General features: G+C 41.2%; 1 protein-coding gene across 2 annotated transcripts in view; it reads right to left on the bottom strand.

The window, feature by feature from the left end:
* Window positions 1-377: 377 nt before the first annotated feature.
* The window catches only part of RNF152 (ring finger protein 152), a 76,122-nt gene continuing 50,579 nt past the window's right edge, over window positions 378-25,920 (bottom strand). For both annotated transcript variants that reach the window (XM_014859436.3, XM_044774813.2), the window contains one exon: window positions 378-8,535. In XM_014859436.3, the coding sequence (XP_014714922.1) occupies window positions 7,774-8,385 (612 nt within the window). In that variant the 5' untranslated portion in view covers window positions 8,386-8,535 and the 3' untranslated portion in view covers window positions 378-7,773. The remainder of the gene's footprint in view (window positions 8,536-25,920) is intronic.

The following is a 25,920-nucleotide window of genomic DNA, read 5'->3' as shown; positions in this document are numbered from 1 at the left end:
CAGTCATGCTGTCTCTCCCTACACAGGGGGCTGTGTGAAGTTGTTCTGCACTGGGTACAACAAGATGGTCCTCCTGTGGCCTGACACATGTAGCATCATTTCCAAACAGTGGAGGGTAAAGACAGAGCCACCAGAAGCCATGAAAACCCAAGCATGTTGCAAAAACATGCTTGGGTTCACTCATTACAAACGAGTTCTTTGGCTTCTCAGAGGAACCACTTGAAGGTCATCTCCACTTAAAATCCTTGGATCAGCAGCTCCTTGTTGCTTCATTATCCAAGTCTACTAAAATTTTTAGAGTAGCTGATGATGAAAATTCCACCCAATTTTTTTTTGCTTCGTGGGGTGGGAGGAAAAAAAACCAACATGTGAGTCTATTTGAAATCATTTTATGAATTTTAATCATAGCAAATGTGTTTTAACAGTAGTCATAAAATCAACATTACCACATATACAAAGGACAAGACATCAGTTTGGCATACAAAAATACCATATATTAAAATTGGGTTCATTGGAAAAACTCAAGACTTACTAAGACACCATCTACAACAGAGAGCAAGCAAGAATGCTTTTAAGACATTCTGATTTATAAACAGCAGCTTGATATCCTCTTTACAACGTCAATATTTGGCAACATTTGGACAATATTTTCTACACAGCCCAGCAGCTCATTTATCTGTGGGGCTATTTGGCCCTTTAAAAGAAAAGCTCCTAAAATAAATAATCCACATAATTGTAAATGAAACATGTCAAGGACTTGAGTTAACAGCCTCTGAGCAGCATTCATCTAGCCATTTGACTGGAGTATTAGTTATCAAGAGGGCCAGGGAACCCACCAGTGGAGCCGAAAGACTGGCAGGAACCCTGAGCAGCAGCTGCATGGCTTATGTTGGGAGTTTGTAACCACCCCAAGCTGAAACCAGCTTCCTCACCTGCAACAGTCAAGTGAGGCAGACAGGAACAAGTGGTGGAATAAAAAAATATAATAAATGACAACCACCAGGATAGAAACCAAAATATTCTTGAATAAGTCTTCCCAATGGTATTAACCTATTCAAGTCAGGATACATCCACAGGCACAGACACTGCATTTCACAGTGAAGAGGATGTTATTAGCATTTATCTCTAATGACTCAGCAATGAGCTCTAGAGGCTCTGAAATTGTCTACTGTGCTAACAACCCAATGGGGCCTCCGTGGATCCTCTCATCAGCTGAGCACATTCCCTATATGTCTTCAACTGAAACATCCTGAATTGAATTTGGTAGCCATGCTGGAATGACAGACTGTGTTTGGCTAAGTTATCCCTAGTTGTTTTGTGTTTCTTTCTTTAGCTGGTTTCTGCCACAACTGACCTTTAGCTCCTATATATTTTGTTTGGAGCTCTAAGCCCATTACGGACTTCCTCTCCCTTTATGCAAGTATTTTCTCACTCTCTGGGTATATCTGCCTCTCTGTTGCTACAGACCCAAGGCCACCTCTCCACCCCTCCCAAACAGGATCTATTTAATAGTTCAGTTGTCTCGCAGCCAGGAAAATCCAACCAGGAATTTCCTGAAGCACAGGGTAAGATACCTGCTACTCTCTTCTCCTGCTATTTAAACAGAGATGACATAGATATTAACTGTTCCCCTGAAAGGGGCATTTGCCTCATCCATTTCCTTCTTCTTACAGCCCATGTGCCTTCACCATCATCATATCCAACTGTCTGCTTCTGGATTCTCAAAAAGCAATGTCAAATTAAAAATTGAGCATCCCTTTGGAAAACTCTTGCTAGAATAACCCAATAACTCACACCCCAGGGAGACTACGGAAGACTTTTACATGGGCTACTAGCCCTGCATCCCGTAGTGATGAATTTAAATTAATGTTCTAGAAGAACAGGGACAGCTATACGAGAACACCCCCAGAAAAACAAAGAAAATACATGCTATTGCAGACCTCAAGAGACCCATCAGTACTTTGCCCCAAATATTACTGATTGTCCCTAGAAAGATCATAATATGAATAGTATCAAAAACCTTAGACTAGAACAATAAAGTCCAGCTAACGAGATGAGTGTTTTCAAGCACCACTACATCATAAGTGAGATATACATAGTGGGATACCCCAGGCAGTGAATCCTGAAAAAAAAAAAAAAAAATCATTGGCCCAACTGTGCAAGGAAACTTGTGCAGAAAAATCAGAGCCATATTGCAAGAGTTCAGGAATAACGGTGCTCCACCCATGACCACTTGAGCAGAGCCAAAAAATGTTATTTGAGAGAGAGAGAAATTAAATGCCCCACCTGCTTAATGATCAATGGCTTTCCAATGAAACATACACAGTAGACGCCACCTCTTCATATATTTGAAAAGTTTCAAGAGTTTAGTTATATAGACACTCCCAAAGGTAGTTGGTTTGACATAATGTATATAGCCAATAGCATTTGTTAAGATATTAACATCTAAATTCAACATTGTATAATCCACAAACTGGAAAACATGACTAACAACATTTTTTACTTGATTTTTTTAACTCCTATTATAGCTAAATCATGTGTGTGTGTATCTACATATATATATCTATACCTATACAGATATATATCTATATAGATAGGTATAGATATATACCTATATATAGTGAATCAATTGTGTCAGAAAAATCAATGGCTTGAATTTCCACTTATTTTTTAGAAGTATTTCATGTCAAACAAAATTTAGCAACTGATCATCATTGCTTTTGAAATAGATTATTACTTTCAAAAGTTACTGAATTATCTTGACTATCTCTTTCTTCTTTGGAGTCTCTGTTTTGGTAAGGATTACCTTGTGGGTGACATTTTACTGAGAATGATGGAAATGACAAGGAACAGCCTCTCCTTCTAGGTCAAGGATGACAGAGCAACTGACTGACGACACTTCTTATATGGAAACAAAATGCTGACTGGTTGGCAGCATTTTTCTAAGAGAAGCTAGAAATTCAAGCCTTTTGCCTATCACTTCTCTCATAGCAGTAACCTCTGGATCTCTAACTTCCTCTTAAGTTTAAAGAAAAATGACCATTTCAGCAAAAAAATTTAAATAACTTTTAAAGACAAGCTAAAAAGAACAGTTATGCCCATTGATGAGTTCTAGAAAAAAAATCAACCTAACTCTGCTAAAGTGAAGCACATGTATTTGGTTTGCATTACATTCAGAAACAATAAAAAGCAGACTAACCAATTTTGACACAGTATAGGTTTTCAAATAAAACAACAGGAACTCTTCAAATCAAAATCTAGACTAGAATAAATACTGGGCTATCAGGAGGAGTCTCCTCTTTCTATGAAAATATATCTCAAACTGAGTTTTCTGCTTCCTTTTCCTCACTTAGAAAGCAATTTTAGTAACTTTGATAACCCCCAAGTCTATAAATTCCATGGGCAATGTTTTTTAATGTTAAAAAAAAAAAAAAGTGCCTTTGTGCAAGGCTTCAAATCTCCAATTTTTTCAGTGATAACTAAAATAAAAACCCAAACAAGAATAAAACAATGTCAAATCTCACTCTAAAAATAGTACCAATGTTTTAGCCTGGCATCTGAAAAATGATGCCCACATATACCCACACCAAATACAACAAGCTGGCAGACTTCAGGGCAAACCAAAACACTTTCTATGAACACTGCAAAATGTGCTTGCTCTTATATTGCACACCTCACTAATGCAGCAATGACATCTGGGTAAGATGTTGAAAGTGAAGACAGATTTCATTAGGCTTTTTTTTTTTTCTGTAACATTTACTTTCGGGCCACAAGACCCTAAACACAATTTCACAGTACAGGTCATGCATAGCTTGCAAGTCAAATGTTTTACAGCTACTGTCAACTACTATTTTTGGACAAGAGATTCACATGCAGCTAATGATCCCAGAAAAGGGGCTTCATAAAGCACTCTTGAAGCTTCACTGATCCTTCCTTGGCCCAAATTATCTAAGTAATAAACTCAAAGGGCAATCAATGAATTTTTACTGTCATACTTGAGATCATATACTTTTTAAGCCTAGAAAGGAATTTTCTTTTTAGCCAGTTCCATGTTACTAAACCACAAACTGTCTTCTTAGCCTTACTCTGTTACTCCATTAACACTTGGATGCTAGATCCCAATGCACAATCATCCAGAACCGCAGTGTTCAATATGATAGCCACTAGCCAGATGTGAGTGACTAAACTTAACTTAAATAAAATACAAAATCCAGTTTCTCAGTCATACTAACCCCACTTCAATTGCCCAATAGCCAATGTGGCTAGCGGCTATTGTACTGGACAGCATAGGTCACAGAACATTTCATCATCAGAGAAGGTTCTGTTGAACAGCACCAATCCCAAGGGCTGCACTAGCACACGCTTCAACCTCCAGGGGACCTGCTCTTAAGTCATGTGCAAGATTAAACTTAATTATACTCTTAAGGAAAATGCCTTATAGCTTTCTGATCATAAAGCATGACTGGAACTGAGAAGCTATCTGCCTTTCATCACAACTTATGCCCCAGGTCATTATACAAAAATTTTCCAAAGACAATGCTTTTTATAGCATACTTGGCTCTACTTAACATATTAAGCATTCTCTTATGTCCAGATCATTAATAAAGACGAAAATTCATGCTTCTTATAGTTTACTATTTACACAACACTCACTGTCCTTTACATATAAGAGGAGGAGGGGGAAACCAACAGTTTGCAATTTAAAAAATTCAAATCACATGGTTTTCTTTGAATGTCTATGCTCTTCCTTAAATCAACCCTCCTTTCATTTCCCATAGAGGTAGATGCTAACTGAAACGAATACATAAATTTACAACAACAACAAAAAAACTTAAAGCAATAGTTGAGTTAGTAAAGGGTATCACCCACCCTGAAAAGGATCAGAGGCCAACAGAGATGTTGACAGGCCTACGAAGGAGCGAGAGGAGCCTGCAGTGTAAACGTTGCTGTCTCCCTTTGGCTCCAAAATCACTAGCTCCCACACACCTCTGTGGCCCTCAGTGGACTCATCCATAAAATGAAGCCACCAGAGGTTGCTTCCAGCTCTAACTTTCTGTGCTTTCAGTTGTGATTTTTTTTCACGGACTGTGAATTCTGGCTGATTGTGTTACTGGACTTTAGTCACATGGAGTAGAGGAGTTGTTAGTGTCATGGGTAAATGCCAGAAAAGGCCAGAGCAAGGGGATGACAAATAACATTAAAACATCATTAAATCTATAAAAATTCTATCTGGCAGGCTGAGACATCACACACATACACACACACACGTGCGTGAATGCACACCCTAACAAGCAAATAGACTAATAACTGCAGGCAGAATCCATTCAAACAATGTTTCTTATGTCAGTAAGATTCACACAAAAAATTCTGACTTGGGTCGTTATTGTTTTTTAAATTGTAAAGTCAAGAATCTATCAGAGAGATGATTAATTTTGCACTGCTTAATCATGGCTCTAGCATGGGGTTATTCTGAAGTAAAAGTTACATGGGCATTTTTACCCCATGGTTTCCCACTAAAAAATACAGGTGCTGTATCCTCACACACATTAGTGTCTATATGTAACCTACTTAACATGTAGAACTCTATCACACACTACACTACAGAGCCAGTCATTTCATACTGTACATAAATGTATGTAGATATCATCCACAAAACTAATTGGAATGTGGCATGGCTTAAAATTACAAGGGTAAAGTCCATTTGAAATGCAGCATTCTTAATGCAACATTTCTGTGGGGTTTTTTTCCCCAAGAGGAATAGAAATTAGGTCAGACATGCATTACGGCAGCCTGGAGAGTCTGAGAAATTGACACTAACCCAACAATATATTATGTTACGTAATAGAGGATAGTATTCAGCTAATATGATACCTAAATTATTAATACCAAATAAATCCTAGATTATTCGTTGTATAATGCCCAATAGCTTACACAATAAAATGGCATTTTAACCTAATTTCTACTCTGAGCTTTCAAAGACATTTCCTAAAGGTCTTACGACAAATTTGAAAGATCTGAAAAATCTGAGTTCATATTTTTATATCAAATCCTCACACCAAAGAACAGTGTTAGCCTTGGATTCTAGGTATTCTATTGTCATTTTATCTCACATTTATTCCATCACTTTAACGTGCATATTGTGTGCTGCTTGAAGGTAACAGCATATAAGTAAATTAAATTGTCTCAGTGTTACAGGCTATGTCTAGCCTTGCTTTTTGGAAGCGTCAGTGCTCATCTTTCCCTCCCCCTATTTTCAAGGATTCAATGGAACATAAACAGATATATTTATGAGAGGAGTCCTTGTCACATATCGCTTGCTTCACGAACTCCATAAAAGAAATTAGAAGAGAACTGTAAAGCTCACAGCTATCTCAGAATGCACACACATCCCAGCAGAGGAATTTATCATCTGAGACCAGCAGATCTTGCTTCACGAGCATCTATACACCATTACACATTTAAGGATATCTGAGAATTGATGATGAACTGGTCCACTTAAATTGGGAATGTAAGTTGTTAGTTTATCTCGCCACTTTTCTCAATAAAAACATATTTTGAAATACAAGAGATTTTCTCACTCATACCAACAAAAGGAAACTGGAATTCTAAACGGTTTAACTTTCATGGAAAAATATCTTTCAAAAAATAATCATGGACTGTCTATTAAAATGCCAGTCCAGGTTTGTCATCCATTAACAACACTCAAGGCTATTATAATACCCCAAACCTGGGAGACAAGATAGATTCTTCTGTTAGTCTCTAATTGTGCCTCACAGAATACAGGACTTGAATGCACAGAAGAGGAGCAAGTGTCGGAAGTGACATATATGTGACACCTCACTGGGAGTGTCTTGGTGCCCATGAGGCAGCCACCATTTTGGACCCTGGACTCATTTGCACCCACAAAGTCTTACCCCTGGGATTCTTCTGAAAAGATTCAAAACCTGAGGTAAATCAATTACACACACACACACATATACACACAAATACACAATATTTACATCTAAAATTCTTATTTTGTGAGACGGCTTGAGAAAAATTGGCCTACAGGTTTCCTGTGGGGTTAGGCATTTCTCATTATTACTCAGTTTATTGCTCCCCTGTTGGGCGTTCAGTTTAATAAACACGTAGCAAGCTCTAATTACAAGGGGAAGAAAAATGAAGATACCTGACAAAACACAACACACTGGAAACACTTGTTCAAATATTTTCTTCAAAAAACGACTGCCTGCTTAACTTACTTTAATTTGGGTGCCATTCAAAAAGTATAAAAAGCCTTAGCAACTAAATGAAGACTAGGCTTTGTTTTAAAAAAAGGAAAGAAACCAGCACTGCATGTCGCCGCTGAATTTTTACTTGGATTCTCAGGTTTAATTCTACTTGTACACATAGCATCTTTGTTTGAATCTACCACATTTAGAGAAGATCACATTGTATGCACTGGCACAGTTTAACATCTAAGTAGAGTATGTCTATCTTGTAACATGATTTTGAAAAATCATAAATTACAATCCATTTAATAAATGATTATGAGGATGCATGCAATCGTCTTCAAAGCTGTCGCCATCAACACTCAGAGCGATCTGGGTGGCGTCTTGTTGAGACCTCACACTCTGCCCTTCATGTCAGTCTTCGGATAATCAAATGGCAGCCCAGAGGCCAGTGCTCGGCACCAAATGATCAGCATCGCTCCCCATCTTCTCATCATGATCCCATCACCAACATCTGCTCAACCCCTAGTTGGCACCCACAAGAGACTCCCTGCAGCCCTCTTCAGCCACAGGATATCACAGTGAAGCGCTTAGAAATGCAGGACATGTTGTGGAGCACGATGCCGAGAAGGAAGACCAGGACACAGGCCACCAAGATCACAGTGCACACCCCAGACCAGGTGGAGCTTTTCACCACACCCCGCCTGTCTTGCTCCTCCTCCGCTGCCTCCTGGGGAGCCCCGCCTTGCAGAGGCTGCTGTTCGGCAGGGATGGTCACCACGGTGACAGACTTCTGCTGGCTCCCAGGCAGCAGGCGGCAGCCCATGTCTCCAGGCAACAGCGCTCGCTCCTTGGAGATGGGCAGGGGCAGCATGTAGCACCCATTGCTGGGAAGTTTGATGAAGACTGGGGTGTGCTCGGAGGCATGCGGGATGGCAATGACTGCAAGGACCTCGGGGTCATCGGGGAGCTGCGACACGGAGAAGCCCGGGGGCAGCTTGGTGATGCCCCGGCACCAGGGGCACCTCACATCCTTCTGGCTCGTCCTCATCTGCTGGAGGCACACCGAGCAGCAGGTGTGTTTGCAATCCAGCAACTTGGGCCTTCGCCGGGGGCTGTAATAATTGAAACAGATCTGACATTCCAGCAACGAATCTTGGGAGAGTGTCTCCATTGTGGATTGTGAACAGAAAAGTCAAGGCCAAGGGGAAGGAGATTGTTCTCAGAGTCCTCCACTCCGGCACCTTCCTTCTTCGAGTCTTTCCAAAGTTGTGAGGTGATAGGGGAGCTCAGAAGCATCTAGCACTCTTAAGTGTGTTCATATCTGAAGGAGACAAAAAATGCAAAGTTAGTTATTTCAAACAAGCTGAGAAGTCAGCATATCTAATGGATTTATACCACTGCTCAAAAGTCTTGACACTGGGTCAAAAGCATACAATTTCCCTGTCATGAGACTGTAGGATTCCCATAACGTCCAGTGGAAGATGGATGAGTTGTCTCAGATGCCTTGTCACTGTGAATACTTTGCTCCCTTCTAAAGAAACAAATACCTCTGTGGGGGTATATGATGCCCCCACACTTCACAAACACAGAGTCTGTCGTTTCTGTTTTGTACATTTCAGTGGACCCTGGATTGTTCTTCCAAATACCCTGGAGAAAGTCTCTTGCTTCCAAAAAGTTTGTAGCATTTCCTAAAAGTAAATTTCTTTCCTTGCATCCTCTGACCTTCTTTTACTGACTCTACTGACCCTCCTATAAGCATTCATTGCCAGATGTGGGCAACTTCACAAATCCAGGTACTTCCTGTCACTAGCTTGCCCACTTTCAATAGGTTAGAACTATTCCTCTCTCACAGGTAATTAAAAGGATGCCACCAAAGAAGCACAGGCAGACATCTATTATCTCTTCCACCAAATCAATTGAACCAAGGTAATTCTTGTCAATTGGTTTTAAAAGAGACAAAAATAAAACAACAAAAAAGACCAAAACAACAACAAAACCAGCAGCTACAATAAACCTTCAGGCAGTTGGGGTTACCAAGGCACACAGGACCACTAGGATTTCAGATCACCAGGATTTCTCAGTCAGTTCTTCCAATTTCATTACTATTTAGGTTGCACCAAGTAACACAACTACAAGCGAATACTATTAATTCACTTATCATAATCAAGTATTATATAAAAAAGGTTGACAGAGAGGACTCGCAGGCAGCCCTCTCCATAAGAAGAAAAAGAGTTACCCTTCTGGTATGGACAGGAGGCAGAGTAACTTAGTCCTTCTTCAACTTCACTGGGGTTTGAGGCCCCGTTCCCCCACCGAGTGCTCCAGCAGTGTTTCAGTGAAAGCTGCCCATCCCCGTTTCCTATTGAAAGCATCCAAATTATGTCTCTGGATGGAGCCAGGATGACTCTGGAAAGAACTATTCAACCACTATCGCAGAAATAATTGCTAGTCCTAGAACCCCACCTACACCCAGAGGCAGGAGCTAATAACACAGAAAAGCTTCTTGACATTTTTCTTAAAAAATTAACCTTCTTTTTCTTTCTAACTTCCTTCGTGAAATTAAGTTACCCCTTTGTGTATCCCCTTCCCCAGTGAGACACAATTTGTTAAAATCAAAATTGAGAATGCAGAAAAAGTTAAGTTTAAAGTCAAAAATAATCACTGATAAAAATTAACAGTGATGATCAAAATAGCAATATATTTCAAAATATTTTAGCTGTAGTAAGAGCACCTAAATGGAATTACTGAAAGTAAAATATAGTAATAAAGCATTCAGAAAGCTCACATCACAATCAACTACTTATCTATCCACTAATTCAAGAAATATTTACTGGATAATTGAAGTTTTGCTAAGAGTAGAACTTAAATGTTCTCACCAAAAAGATAAACCCACACATCTCTGGTCAGCTAATTTTCAACAAGGGAACCAAGCACCTACAATGGAGACAGGAAATTCTCTTCAATAAATGGTGTTGGGAAAACTGGACAGCCATATGCAAAAGAATGAAAGTAGACCATTATCTTACACCATACACAAAACGTAACTCAAAAGGGATTAGACTTGAATGGAAGACCTGGAACCATTAAACTTCTAGAAGAAAACACAGGCAGTACACTCTTCAACATCAGTCTTAACTGCATATTTTTATAGATGGGGCAAGATGGGGCAAGGGAAACAACAGAAAAAATAAACAAATGGGACTATATCAAACTAAAAAGCTTCTACACAGCAAAGGAAACCATCAACAAAATGAAAGGACAACCTAACAATTGGGAGAAGACATTTACTAACCATATATCAGATAAGGGGTTAATATCCAAAATATACAAAGAACTCAAACACCTCAACAACAAAAAAACCAACAGCCCAATTAAAAATGGGCAAAAGAGGTGAACAGATATTTCTCCAAAGAAGATATACAAATGGGCAACGGGCACATGAAAGGATGTTCAACATCATTAACGATCAGGGAAATGCAAATCAAAACTACAATGAGATATCATCTTACTCCCATCAGAATGGCTATAATTAACAAGACAGGAAACAATCAATATTGGAGAATATGTGAAGAGAAGGGAACCCTCATATACTGCTGATGGGAGTGCAAACTGGTGCAGCCACTATGGAAAACAGTATGGAGATTCCTTGAAAAATTAAGAATAGATCTACTGTATGATCCAGCTATTCCTCTGCTGGGCATTTATCCAAAGAACATGAAATCGCAAATGCCTAAAGATACATGCACCCCTGCATTCATCATAGCATTATTCACAATAGCCAAGACTTAGAAGTATCCTAGGTACCCATCAAGGGACGAATGGATAAAGAAGATGTGGTATATACACATAATGGAATACTACTCAGCCATAAGAAACGATGACATCTGGCCATTTGTGACAACATGGATGGACTTTGAGGGTATTACGCTAAGTGAAATAAGTGAGAGGAAGAAAGTCAAATACCACATGATCTCACTCATAAGTAGAAGATAAAAACAAAAAGCAAACACATAGAAACAGAGATTGGATTGGTGGTTACCAGAGGGGAAGGTGGAGGGAGGAGGGGGAGAGGGGTGATTAGGCTCACATGTGTGTGGTGATGGATGGTAATTAGTCTTTGGGTGGTGATCATGTTATAATCTACACAGAAATCAAAATATATAATGATGTAAACCTTAAATTTATATAATGTTATAAACCAATGTTACTGCAATAAAAAATAAATTTAAAAAATAAATATGTGAGGTGATAAATGTGTTAATTAACTCAGTGGAGGGAAGACTTTCACAAGATGTATGTCAGATCACCACGATGTACATTTTAAATATCTTACAATTTCATTTGTCAATTATACCTCAAAAAAGCTGAAAAAAAAATAAAGAAATACCTATTGAGTATCTATCACGCATAAAGCACAATGCTGGCTACTGTAGGATATAAAGATGAATCAGATCCAAATCCTACTCTTAAGCAATTTAAAGTTAGGTAAGAACGAACAAATGGATATATTTTCTCTTCCATTTGCTTATTCATTCAAATTCTCATTGAATATCTACCACATTACAATTGAATCACATTAAATATCTACCACGTGTCAAGCATTATGGTATTTATTTTTGTCCCTTGCAACTAAGACCTTGTCACTGCCCATAAGAAACTCTGAGCCCAGAAGTTCTCAAACAGTTATGCACATAAACAGTTGTAATGTAAATACAAAGTGATACACGCCATACAGGAGCTAGAGGAGTCAGGGATGGCTCAGCGAAAAATCTGGGTTATGGAGAGGATTTAGACATGTAAAATCCAGGGACAGGTTATTTTCAGGTTCAGAAATCAGCATGAGCAAAGGAAAGGAGGTGAGCAATCACAGAATGATTTCTATACTCTGGCTGTGACACACTGGGTAGAAAGTTTTTTCTAATACAAGAGTAACTTACAGATGCCATCTCTAAGAGTTTTATAGATTTAGCTCTTACGTTTAGGTTTTTGCTACAGAAGACTTTTAAAGAAACAGAATTCTCACGAAACCTGCAAGCACCCTCCCACAGGCCCAGCCAGGGAGAGCAGGTCCCATAGGAAGGGGAGAGATGAGCATAGCCAGGCACAGGCCACAGGCCACAGACCACAGACCGTGGACAGCCTCAAGAGCCAGGCCAAAGATGTGGGACTTTCTAGTGGGCAATGGGAAAACACCAGAAAGGTTAAGACTATGAGAATGATTCATCAGGCAGCCATATTCAGGATAGACTGGAAAGACCTGCTGGGAAGCTATTATAATATTAGACGAGATAATGAGTAGCTGAGGTAAATAGTGGCAATTACGATGGAGAGATGAAAACTGCTGAGAGGCCTTACAGAAGTCGAGTGGGATCTGGCAGTGTATTACAATGAGGTTGTAAGCGGGGTGAAGTCTTGAGAGAAGGGTGGTATCATTAAGAGAAACAGGGATGGCGAAGAGAAAGACAGAGAGTTCCGTTTTGGCCATATTCCATTTGAGGTGCAGGAAGATGGAAAAAATAAGTTATTCAGGAAGATATTAAAGATCCAAAAAGAAGCTGAAAATGTGGAGCTGATATTGCAGCAAAAAGTAGGGACTGGCCCTAAGAGATCCAGGTGGCATCCACAGAGAAGAGATACCAGCCAGATAAAACAGAACAGAGAGGTCAAAAGGAAGAAGAGGGCCAGAAGTAGGGGGAAACCCATCAATGTCTCCCAGCACATTTCCCAGGCAAAAGAGTTCCAAGCAGCATAAGGTTATGGGGAGCGAACATTAAGAAAAGACTGGGGGCCGGCCCCATAGCCAAGTGGTTAGAGTTCTGCATGCTCTGCTTCAGCAGTCGGGGTGTGCAGATTCGGATCCCAGGTGTGGACCTACTGCACTCATCAGCCATGTTGTGGAGGTATCCCACATAAAAAAATTGGAGGAGGGTTGGCACAGATGTTTGCTCAGGGTGAATCTACCTCATCAAAAAAAGAATAAAAAAGAAAAAGACAAGACTTGGGGTTCGGTGACCAGGAGGTCACTAGCATTTTTGATAGTGGTCTCAGCAAAGTATCAGGGCTATGATGGAGACTGGAGGGGGCTAGTATGTGAATATTAGATTCCCCTGTGAGGTAGTGTGAAGTGAAGGGGTAGGATGGTGGCTTGGAGAGAGAAGAATCAAGGAATGCTTTTTTTTATGTTCAGAAGAGACATTTGAGCACAGAGGGGCAGAGGAGGCAAGTTAGGGCGCTCAAAGCCAGATGGTCTGGTCCAATATGGTGACCACCAGGCACAGGTATAAGCGGAAGGTAGTGTGTGGAGCTTAGAAAGGGGTAAATGTGTGGACCACTGCAGTGGAGAACGTGGAACGGATCCAGAAATCCCCAGTGTATTAGCAAGTAGGGTAGAATTCTTCTACTTTTATACCCAAGGTACTGAATTTATTTTTTCTTAAAAAAACAAAAACAAAAACAAAACACAGGGTTTGCTGATGAATCTCGGCAAATGCCCTTACCTAGCCTTACTGTTAAAGGCGACCGTCAGAGATCAGCCCATAAGGTTACAAATTACAGGGAGATGTGAAGGGGGTGGGGGGATAGATCACTTTGAACACCAGTGGTAGAAACAACAAAAGTGTGGAGGGGGTATGAAAAAAGCACAGATTCTTGTAATGCTATGAATTTGGAGAGGACAACCAACTTCACTGTAAATGGAGTCAGGAACAAAAAATGTTTCATGACCATCAATTTATTTCTTAACCTTCTTTCCATATAAAGATATGGGAAGCAGCTTAGCAGGGTGGGAAGAATAGGGGCTTTGGCCTCAAAGAATCTTGGGTCAAATCCTTGTACTATCACTGCGATACTGGCACGTGTCATTTAACTTCTCAGGAGCCTACTGCCTCACCAGCCAGGCAGGGATGAAGGAATTGTGGCTGAAGGTCAAGTGAGTTCAAAGAATTCAGGGCTTCAGGACAGCTATGGAGCGAAGGGCTTGGCTCTAGCTCTCTCCTCCCTCCCAGCTCTCCCTTCAGCGCTGTGTGTGATCTGCCCAGAGGCACTTCCTGGCTCTCAAAGAACTGCCATTTTGAACAGCTTGGAAGGAGAGATGCAAGTGTTCTCTTTGGCTCTGCCCCAAGACCTGCCACACCATCATTTTTCAACAAAACCAACATGCAATTTTATTCATGAATTTATGTTCCAAGTAATGTTCACTTAATTGCTGTTGAGCTCCCTTAAAATTAGATTATACTACTCAATTTCCAACTCTATCCGAGTCAGCTCTAGGCCTGACAACACAGGCTGAACACAAAAGCAGAATGGGAAAACACTTCCTATTTTCCGTGCTCAGCCACTCAAGCCATTTTTTTTTTAAAGATTTTATTTTTTTTCCTTTTTCTCCCCAAAGACGCCCAGTACATAGTTGTATATTCTTCGTTGTGGGTCCTTCTAGTTGTGACATGTGGGACGCTGCCTCAGCGTGGTTTGATGAGCAGTGCCATGTCCGCGCCCAGGATTCGAACCAACGAAACACTGGGCTGCCTGCAGCAGAGCGTGCGAACTTAACCACTTGGCCACGGGGCCAGCCCGCCACTCAAGCCATTTTGACAGTAGCCTCTCTGATTTATACACTGATTTGTTCTATATTAAGCCAGCCTGTACCGCATTCCAGTTTATTTTCTGGAGCATAATTAGTAATGATGATGATTAGTTAGGTAAAGAGAAGGAAATTTATGAGGGTATGGACCGAAGCTAATGATGAATCATTCTTTCTCCCTTTCATCATAAACTCAAAAGATGTGAGTCAACTACCAAGAAAAGGAATGGAAACAAGGTCCACACAGGCTAGAAGAGAAACTTAGAGTTTCCGGTCAAATGCGTTATATGCAAGCACACACTGGCAATTGCTTTAGGAACTTGTGTTTGGCAAGATGTAATGCTCAAATAAAATACTCTTTAAATTTAAAAGGAAAGAACGCTTTGGTAGAATGCATCAGAACAAGTATAGACAATCATGCATCGCTTAACAATGGGGACTCGTTAGGGGATTTTGTCATTGTGCAAACATCATAGAGTGTACTTATACAAACCTGGATGGTATAGCCTACTACACACCTAGGCTACATGGTACTAATCTTCTGGGACCACCGTCGTATATGCAGTCCATTGTTGACTGAAACATCGTTATGTGGCACATGACTACACTGAAATATATTGGAACAATTTTTAAATGTCACTACAATTTATTTTGAAAGAACTAAGGTAAAGATCAAAAAACAGACTGCAAAAAGAGGAAAAGTAGCTAAGGGAGGGCATTCTCAAAATAATTACGGCTCACGAGATAGAACTTTTTTTCTAATACATCTTCATAAAATGGCACTTAGTTTCATAAATAATATCAATTGTACAAACACGCAGGTGAAAGGCCTTGAGTAACCACTGAACTTGATACCAATGCACACCTTGGTTTTAAATACTTTAAAAAGTGGATTGAGACTTGTGTAGATGGAGGGAGGCGTGATTTGGGGAGGAAATGCCAAAAAACCAAAGGGGTATATCTGTTTCTGTTGTCGTTGGGGCACAGTGGATTTTGGCACTTTACAACACCGATATATTTTCACAAAATAAAATTTCTTCTTTTTCTTAGCCTATATAATTTTAAGCACCTTTATAAAAGGTGTGGGGGTGATAAAATGCTCCCAGGAATTTAGTGGGTAATAAAATAGCTAAGGTCTCCAACACTGGATCTTCATAGTCCCAGTTGCTTTTAGAAGTCCAGGCATATGAGGCTACAAAGGCTGACGAAATAAATAATCCAGATAATTTTACTCTCCTTATACTCCTCATACGTTCCGATTTAGGTTTGTGACAGTGGCATTAATTACGAAGCCTCTCCCCCAGAACTGTGGCATGAACTGATATGGATTACATCTGGCTGACCTTGAATTGTTCTATTTGATGGTCTACATAAGGACCTTAAATTCAATGGTTGTGTTGAGAAAAATCTCAAAGGCAGACATTAAACTAGACACTACTTCTTTTCTTATTCCATTGAAATTGCTTGTCTGTCTGATGCAGGCCATTTACTCAATTCTTCAAGAAAATGTAAATATTTGAAACGAGATTAAACAAAATAATTACTATTCCATTTAATTTGGCATTTCAGCTAGCAAGACCACTCAGTTTTATTAGATCTTAGCAACACTCTGATTAGTGGCAAGAATGGGAACGGCCTGGTGGTGACAGATGTCACTGACTTTTGTTCTTCTGGTAGCAGAGAGCAATCTTTTTCAGGACACAATTGCCTAATACATGTAGAGTCCAATTGGTGTACCTATTGTCTTTGTTTTAAGGTAGAAGGCAGTGGATTCCAGGACTCTGACAAATCTCAAAGGAGAATTCCATTGGTCCAAGCTCTAACATTTGCACTGTTTCCTCCTGTGAGCATCCTGGTTTACCCTATTTGATGATGCAAAGAATCCAGAAAGTGAGAAGTGCCACTTAAAAGTCTTGGATGACCAAGGGGGATGGGGCAGGGGGTGGTGACAGTGCTGGAGGCAGACAGGCCTTGGTAGCAGAGGCAAGCAGGGCAGGACAGAGAGTTCAGTGGTTGAACAGGCAGGGAGCAGCAGATTGGCCAGAATGCCAAGGTCAGCCCAGGGACTTGCCAGCCAACCAAAGGGCTGGCCCTACCAGCACTGCTCACTGAGACAACCATGGGCCCGACCGACCTGGCCACAGCGTACGTGCCATCTCTGTTCACACACATCAAGTCGTGAAAACACAACTAACCAAACAGCTAAAACCGAACTACAGTCTCCAGTGATGTGTTTACTCAGCAGCATTTCATTTAAGTCAAGTAAGTGAAAAGATGAACGAATTTGACCCCTTCACAGTCCGGCAATGCATATTTAAAATAAAAGTATACTGGAATCAAGACATTTTTAGGAGTTAAAGCCAAATTTCAGTATTGCCGTGAGTGACGATAACCACCGGTTTTTGTTGGTTTGTTTCAACATCTATCAGACAATCATTACTATTAGGGATCAGGAGAGGAGGATTTAGCTCTAATTCTGCCCATAAGTAGAGGGGTCACTTTAAGCAAATGACCTCTCTGTGACCCGTGGTGTCCTCACCTGCAAAGACACTGGACTACATGATCCCCTAGAGTGCCTTCTAGAAAAATAATTCTATGATCTAAGTAATTGCTAGACACACTCCTGGGTTTCTGACAGCATGACAGAGCTGTCAGGATGTTTGTTCTATGCTTATTATACCTGACAGATAATTTATAAACATTATCTGTTAGTGATCTCACAAGAATGCACATTTATGTGAGACAGCAGGCATCTAAAATAAATGGGATGCAATTCATATTAAAAATTTCTTCCTTGGGGCCAGCCCAGTGGTATAGTGGTTAAGTCTGCGTGCTCTGCTTCGGGGACCTGGGGTTCGCAGATTTGGATGCTGGGCACAGACCTATACACTGCTCATCAAGCCATGCTGTGGTGGCGTCCCACATACAAAATAGAGGAAGATTGGTACAGATGTTAGCTCAACAACAATCTTCCTCAAGCAAAAAGAGGAAGATTGGCAATGGATGTTAGCACAGGGCCAATCTTCCTCAACAAAAACAACAACAAAAATTTCTTCCTTGACACCTTTAGTTTAATGAATGAGTCTAACTAGAGTTCACACCCTACAGAAACAGCCGCAACCTCAATTTTTAGCAAGAAAAGGGTAACTATTCTACGTCTAATCAATAACCTTAGATCAAGTAAGATATCCTTATTACCCAAACTTGCTACTAGGTAAAGGTGGTCCCAACTTTCCCTTGAAAATAAGCCTGCATGGCTGTCCAGTTCATACCAAGGTTATGAGGCCAAGAGGCCAAGGTTAACACTGACATTAATTAGACACACTGCTTCACCTTTACTTGCTCTGATCACCCAGTGACAGTGAATAAAAAGTGGCGGACAGTCATAAAAGCAGGGGAGAGATATAAAAGACTGTCAGGGGACCACCAGGCTCCCTGGAGAGAGGGGATGATAAAAGATGCCATCAGACAGACAGGCAGAGCAAAGGCGAAATGATCAATTACCCCAACTCCTAGAATTCTGAGTAGAGCTGAAGGAACTGACAAGTCAGGCACACAAGTAAAGCCAAAGAGATGGAAAACAAACAAAAATCCTAAGTCTTCCCAACAGCTGGCCATCTACTAGGGCAAAATATGTTTTGGGAGGTAAATAAATATTTACTGGGAACCCACTAAGGATTGAAAGCACTGGGGACACCATGGCAGAGAAGAGTCTCTGTCCTCAAGGAGCCTGGATGAGCAACCTGAACCATGTATAGAGAACCACAGAAGAGAGGGAAGGCAGACACAGCTCCAAAAGGAGACTCTTCTTCAAGTGAGCACACATATTCAAGTGATCACACATAGGGCTTAGAACCACTAAGCAAAGAACCATCATTCCCTGGTAGAGCAGGAGAGGATACTGGAACCCAGGGAGCCCACCAGCTGGTCCACTGTTCTTTCCACTGCAGGGACATTGGAAATCAAGAGAGTCAGGGGGAAGGACACCAAAATTTCCTTTATTTGATTAAGTGTCACATCCGATCCATGTCAGCATTGTCCCAGACAGCAAGGCGGCCTCTGAGCCCAGGAGCCTCAAGAGATGCAGGAGATCAAGCTGGTATCTCAAGGCGGAGTCTAAAGACAGCCCAATGCCAGGGAAGGACATTAAGTCATTGCTGCGGGGAAGGGTTTGGGGGCTAGGGGTTGTGCGTTTAGGACTGCAAGGATGTCCCAGGAGGCAAGCTCCCTGGAGAGCAAAGGCCTCTCAGCTGCGGGCCCCCGTTGGTCTGCTCTTACGTGCAGAGAACAGAGGACCTGCTCCAAAGAGACTTCCTGTGTATACACCTGCATTTCATCACATGAACACACATGTGCATTCCTCACTCCTATTTTTTTACCCAACCACAAATTCCAGCACAAACTGAACCCTCAAGGAAATTTACTTATTTATTTTTTTGGTAAGAAAGATTGTTGCTGAGCTAACATCTCTGCCAATCTTCCTCTATTTTGTATGTGGGACGCTGCCACAGCATGGCTTGATGAGCGGTGTGTAGGTCCACACCCAGGGTTCCAAACCCACGAACCCCACGCCACCGAAGTAGAACATGCGAACTTAACCACTACACCATTGGGCCAGCCCCAAGGCAATTTATGTTTTAATGTTTTCCCAATATATTTTATCTACATCAGGCCCCTACAACCATCTGTGAAGGGGCAGGTAGTAAGTATTTTAGGCTTTTCGGGTCATACAGGCTCTTTTGCAAATACTCAACTCTTCCATTAAAGCGTGAGAGCAGTCACACACAGTATGTCAAGGATCAGGCGAGGCTATGTCCCAAATAAACTGCCTTTACAGAGACTGCAGCTGGATTTGGCCAGCAGGCCATCATTTGCTGATCCCAGAGCTACATCATTTCTGATCAGCCCTGTCTTAAACCCCCTAAATTCAGTACACCTTCTGGAGACGCCTCTCCTCAAACCGGCTTGTTGCTCTAACATGAATTATCTCACCTGAGTTTTTCTGTCAAGCTAAAGAATGCAAAATACTTCCATAATTATTTAGGGGAGACAATAAAGGGCTATTAACTCTACAGATGCAACATCTTTTTAAATGACTATTTCCAGGCAACAGAAGGAAAGAGAGTTGAGCAAAGAACACTGACAAGGACCATGACTTGCCTGTCCCACCAGGAGCGAGTCCTAAAACCATTAGTGAGAACGTACAAGGAGGAGTCCAAACTTTCTTCACGCTTAGAAATTGGTATCTACGACTTCAACCAATGAGCGATGATTCTAGCATTCATCACGACAGCTCCAGATTAAAGGTAACCCCTCGTTTGATGGAACTTCACAGAGACACGATGGTAATACCTCCTGACAGTCTGAACACGAGGGTTCATTTGCATAGTCACAGCAGGCCACGAAGGAGCTGAACCAATTTAGATTGGTTCAGGTTAATCTCAGCTCCGTGCAGGAGCATCTTCTGGTGGTTGACCTTTACCAAGACAGGACATTGGATAAATTCCCCAAACACAGAGCATTCCTTCAAAGTCCCGCAGAACACATATGATTTATGACAAGAGCACCCTAAGGCTGCAAAGAGACGCAGGACAGGAAAGTCTTGGCTCAATGAGAAAAAAACACCTAATTGTTAAGATTCATCTGCTTTCACACATTAAAAAATACATATACATATTTCTTCAGATTTCTTCAAAGTACCCAGAGAACATTCTACATTGAACATTTGAAAAGAATGACACATAAAAAGCCTGGTGGGTTTCACAGATCTCTCTTTAAATAAGTCTATTCAAACACCATTCATAAGATTATTTTCTTTGAGCAGAGACTATTTATGGCTGCAATCTCCCTACATACCCTCAATATGGATGATTCATCACACGAGTTAAGTAAGCCTCAAACTAAAGTTGCAAAGAATTCCTAAAGGCACCGGTCCTCAAATTAAGTGCCCTGGGGAGTCAGCTGTAAGTCTGGTCATCACTTCTGCTTTTTCTTACTTCCAGCTGCAGGAACTCAATGGAAAGTTGATTTTCCATTTAGGCAAGGTAAGAAGAAAAAAAACCCCACTAGATACTGAACAGTGGTGCGACCAAACGCCATCAATCATTAATCCATCTTTCCTAACCTAACGATAAATCCAGAAGGTTTCTCCTCTTGCTTCCTTATACTTATGTTGAAGCCAACTTCGAGCTAAAATTTATCAATATTAAAATGCATATATTTTAAGCATGCAATTCAATAAGTTTTGACAAATGTAGGCAGCTGTGTAACCACTACACCCACCAGGCTATTTCCATCATCCCAAAAGGCCCCTTTGTACCTCATCCAGTCCATCCTTCCTACCCCCAGCCCTGACCGCCGGCAGCCACTGCTCTGCTTTCTATCTTTGAATTTGTGCATTTAAAACTCTATCTGTAGGTACTGGTTTAGGGGAAAGTGGCAATATTTTGAGTGTACTTTCAGGTGACCTTGGAAATAAGGTGTTCAACTTCACATTCACCTTTCTCAGAGAAAACTCTAGAGTAACAAATACTACCCCAAATGCATTCACTCAAGTATGTACTGAGCATGAGGAACTATCCCAGGTTTGGGGGATCTAAAAAGATGGGGCCCTCCCCTGCAAAGACAGCCATAATAATAACTGCAGCACAATGTGATCTGGGCTTAATGAGGGGGTGGGTATCAAGGAGAATCGGAAGGAACACCTGTTTGTCTGGGGAAGTCAGGAGAGATTTTTCAGGAAAAGGTGGCATTTTAACTTCAAGGATGATGACACAGCAAGTGCAAAGGCACAGAGCCCTAGATGAGGCAGAACGAGTGGCACCAGTTGGCTCTTCCTGGTACTAATCTCTGTTCCATGAGGCAGGAAAGAGAAGGTTAGCACAGCCTGAAGGACCAGGTCTGCCAGGAGGGCAATGGGGTTTGAGCAGCATTAACTAATCGACTAATTAAGCACAGTCCTTCCCTCCATGTTCTGAGCCCAGTGGAGAAGCAGACAAAGAAAGTGGTGGGGGTTAAAACCTGACCTGGGCTACACCGTTCTAAAGCGAGACTGGAGGGAACAGCTGGGCCCAAAGCCAAAATGGTACTTCCTCCTCCTTCACATTCTGGTCCCAGTGAGCAGGGCAGCTGTCCCGGCAGGCTGGGAAAGGCCAGGTCACTAGGTGGCAGCAGGAGCAGAGATCAAAACATGCCCCCAAGAAGGGCAAATAGGTCTGGGAGAGAGGAGAGGGGAGGCAAGGGGAGAGGAGAAGGGAGTCGGGGATCAAGCCAAAGCAGGGCCCTTTCCCTCCTCCTTCCAATCCTCAGAGAGGGTACTGAGGAAGGCCGAGGCCCCGGAGGGCAGAAGCAGTGGTTGTTATTTTGTGGGAAGAGGTGGTCATCCAATGAATGGAAGAGCCGCCCCTCCCCTTCCTATTCCACACAGTTTGGGTTTTCTCCTGTAAGCAATAAGGGCTGTGAGGACCTCAGAGGGGAGGAGTATCACCATCATAACTGCAGTATCATGATTATTACTTTTTTTTTTTACCAACTTAACCATTTTAAAGTGTACAATTCAGTGGCGTTAAGTACATTCATAATGTGGTGTAACCATCACCACTATTTCCAGGACTTTTCCATCATCCCAAACAGAAACTCTGTACCCATTAAACAGTAACACCCCACATTCCCTTCCCCCTAGCCCCTGGTAACCCCTATTCTGCTTTCCATCTCTCTGAATTTGCCTAGTCTAGGTACCTCATATAAGTGGAATCACACAACACCTGTTCTTTTGTGTCTGGCCTATCTCACTAAGCATGTTTTCAAAGTCCGTCTGTGTTGAAGCATGTAATCAGAACTTCATCCCTTTTTCATGGCTGAGTAATATTCCATTGTGCATTATTTTTTAAAGCTCCTCTGGCAGCAGATCAAGGAACGAATTAGCAGAGTTCAACGGAAGGTGGGGGGCCAGGCTGGAATGAAAGCAGTGGGGGTGGAGGGGCAGGAAAAGAGCAAATGAAGAGGACATGGAGCTTGGCTGGAAGTTGAAAAAGAGGGGAGAGCAAAGGAGGAATGAGGAAGATCCCCAGGTTTCTGGCTCAGGCACTGGATGGAGGTAGCATTTGTAAGGAGCGCTGCTCTGAGGAAATGCAGTGAGGGGTCTGAAGGTTACAGAGAAGGCCAACACACTCTGAATCTTGAAATTTTCTAACTACTGAAGTCCTGACTTCTATGCGAAATTTAGATAACTATTGGGCAACTAGCTTTACCACATAATTTTACTTATATGAAGTTATCTTTCCCCAAGTCAATTATTAGACCATAAAGAAATAGGTGTTTTCATTAATAGGCCCTCTAGAAAAAGCAGGGGAGGAGAAGAGACTATGAATCATCAATGTTCAAGTTTATACAGATTAAACAGTGTACAAATTCGCATCTTTAAAAAGCTACAGTAAAATACGTGTAAGACAGTCTGTGGGGCCAGGCTAGAACTACTTATTAGGTCATTACATTGTCAAATAACAATGGTCTCTGGGCCCACAGCCATTTCTTGCCTTGTAAATGCCTTCCTCTCCGAACACCGCGCTGTGAATCAGTGTCGGGCAATGTGAGATTCACCATCTCTCCCTTTGTCACTTATTCATTTTGAGCCCCTTCCTCCTCTTGAAACAGACACAGCTTTACAGATTAATGAAACTTGCTGAGCACGAAAGATGGTACATAGTGGGCATTCATTTACTAAATAACACTCAGATACAACTACCTGGCTGACTCTCACTCTCTTATTGTCTCGATAAACAAGAGTATTCAACTTTCCAAGAAGCCCAAAACTGAAGGGTGAGGCTATGGATTATTCAAATTTTTACATCCAAAACCATGCACAAAGTATTTAAGCTGCAAGAAAAAAAAATTAAGCAATTTAGGACATAATGCTTACCTCCTACTCTCACCAAGCACCCTCAAGGCAAAAAAGACTAAGAAGATACAATTTCTAGGTCAGATAGTAATAATTTTATTAGAAAAACTTTACATATAAATAACTTCAATAGAAAAATGAGTCTTATTGGGTGAAAACCAGTATCCCAATTCAGTAAGGCAAAATATTTCCCAAATAGCTGTGTACTACCCTATTAAATTCAGCCTGTTTAATCTACCAAGAACTTACTAATTTTCAGCTTTTGTTACCTTTGCACAAAAAATTCTCAATAACTTATGTATGTATTAACAGTAAGTTAATATTTTTTAAGCTAACCATATTCTACCTTTGCATTTAAATAGTTTGATTTAGCAAGCATGCATTTTGTAATAGAAAACAAATTAGAACACAGTCTTTCAGGCCAGCAAATAAAACTGATAGGATTTTGGAACCCACGCCTATATGGAGCCACCTGTATTAGGCAGGTCTTGCCTGATATGAAGAATGTGTTTTCAATCACAAATAGCAATTTGCTATAGCTGACAATGCTGGCTTTTGTCAGTCTGTTCTCAGAGTACCTATGATAACACGGTAAATCTATATGTGTTTAATTCAAGATATTTATCAAAGCAGAAGAAATGGTAAAACGTATCTCAAGTCACTGTGCCAGTTAAGCGATAGCAGCAAGCTTCCATCCATTCTTGATTCTATGTTTCTACTAAAATTCACTGATTTTTACCAACAGAGAAAATACCCGTTTCCTTGCTCTATGCAATCCTGACACTTTTCATAGAGATGTAGTAATAATAGGAGTAAAACAACAAATACAGATTTAAATGAAAATAAACTTCTGACAATCCATTAGCTGATGGAGGTCACGGGAATCAGGTTAAATCGGTTTATTGAGACAGCCAGTCAATTTCAGAAAATACTTCTCTGCTCTCAAGTTATTGAGTAACTTAAAACAAGGTCAAACTTCACCTACATTTAAAGGAGGGAGAAGGCAGCAAGGTCTCACAAAAATTCAAATCTAAGGTGATTCACGTGCCCACGGCTACAGCTGCAAATCCAATTCCAGCTTCCACGAGGAACCCCTGTCCTTCAAAGCATCACTTTCATTGTCGCAGCTCCTCCGCGGTCCCGCCTAAAGGAATACCAATGAGACCACAGGACCAGACTCACACACAAACACGGTTTCCTGAGGAAGTGATCTCGAGCTAACATCACTGACACGAGGGCCTTCTGTGAGCGTGTCTGTTTTTCTCTGGCTGATGGGAAACACCCCATTAGCCTCAGGGCTAAAGGGACAATACATTTTTAAAATGCCATCTATCCCCGAAGCTGGATTATAATAAGCAGATAAAAGAGACAGAAACATCGTGACAACAATTTGAAGAGATTTTTCTTTCTGTCCGTCAATCCAGAACAGGGCAATACATCACCCAGGTGACCCCTCCCAGTTATGGCTACTTTCATAATCTTCCATTTGCATAAAAAAATCAGTTTTATCCACAAGATAAAATATCAAATATACTAGGAACACCAACTCCTTTGATTGTGAGTGTGGTCAGCAAAAAGCTAAGGCAAAACTGCTCTATTCCACAAATCAGCAAATCATCATTCATGCAATCAACCATACAATAATTTACTCAGCACCTACTATGCACCAGGCACTGGAACAAAGGATGTTGTCCCTAGTTTCTTATACAATCTTCCTTTTGTCATGCCGTGTCTTGAATCTCACACTCCAGCCTCTCTGAGCCATTTGCACTTCTCTAAAAACAACATGCCTCTGTCACCTCTAAGCCTGTGCACACACATCATTCACTTAGCTTGGAATGCTGTTTCTCTTTTTCAGCTTGGAAAAATTCAGCCCATATATCCATCACCAGCTCCAAGAAGTCTTCTCTTACCTCTCTAGCAGGGTTAGATGTCACTCTTATGTTCTCCAAGGACTCCTTTCTATAATGATCATATACTGTTTACCTGTGTCTCCCCCATTGGAAAGTGAGTTACTTAAGCGCAGGGAAATTGACACACACACCATGTTTGGCCAACTGCGGGATTCAATGGACTCCTCTTTACCTGCATCTCCCCAACTAGAACACAGACCCTGAGGACAGGGATCTGGTCTGTCTTATATTCTCTCCTCAGTGCCTAGGCAGTGACTGGCACTCAGTAAGAGTTTAACAAGTACTTGTAGAATTAATGGAAACTAACTGGAATCATGC

Source organism: Equus asinus, chromosome 7, assembly GCF_041296235.1.
Source record: "Equus asinus isolate D_3611 breed Donkey chromosome 7, EquAss-T2T_v2, whole genome shotgun sequence".
NCBI lineage: Eukaryota > Metazoa > Chordata > Mammalia > Perissodactyla > Equidae > Equus > Equus asinus.
This window is presented reverse-complemented; position numbering and strand designations above follow the sequence as displayed.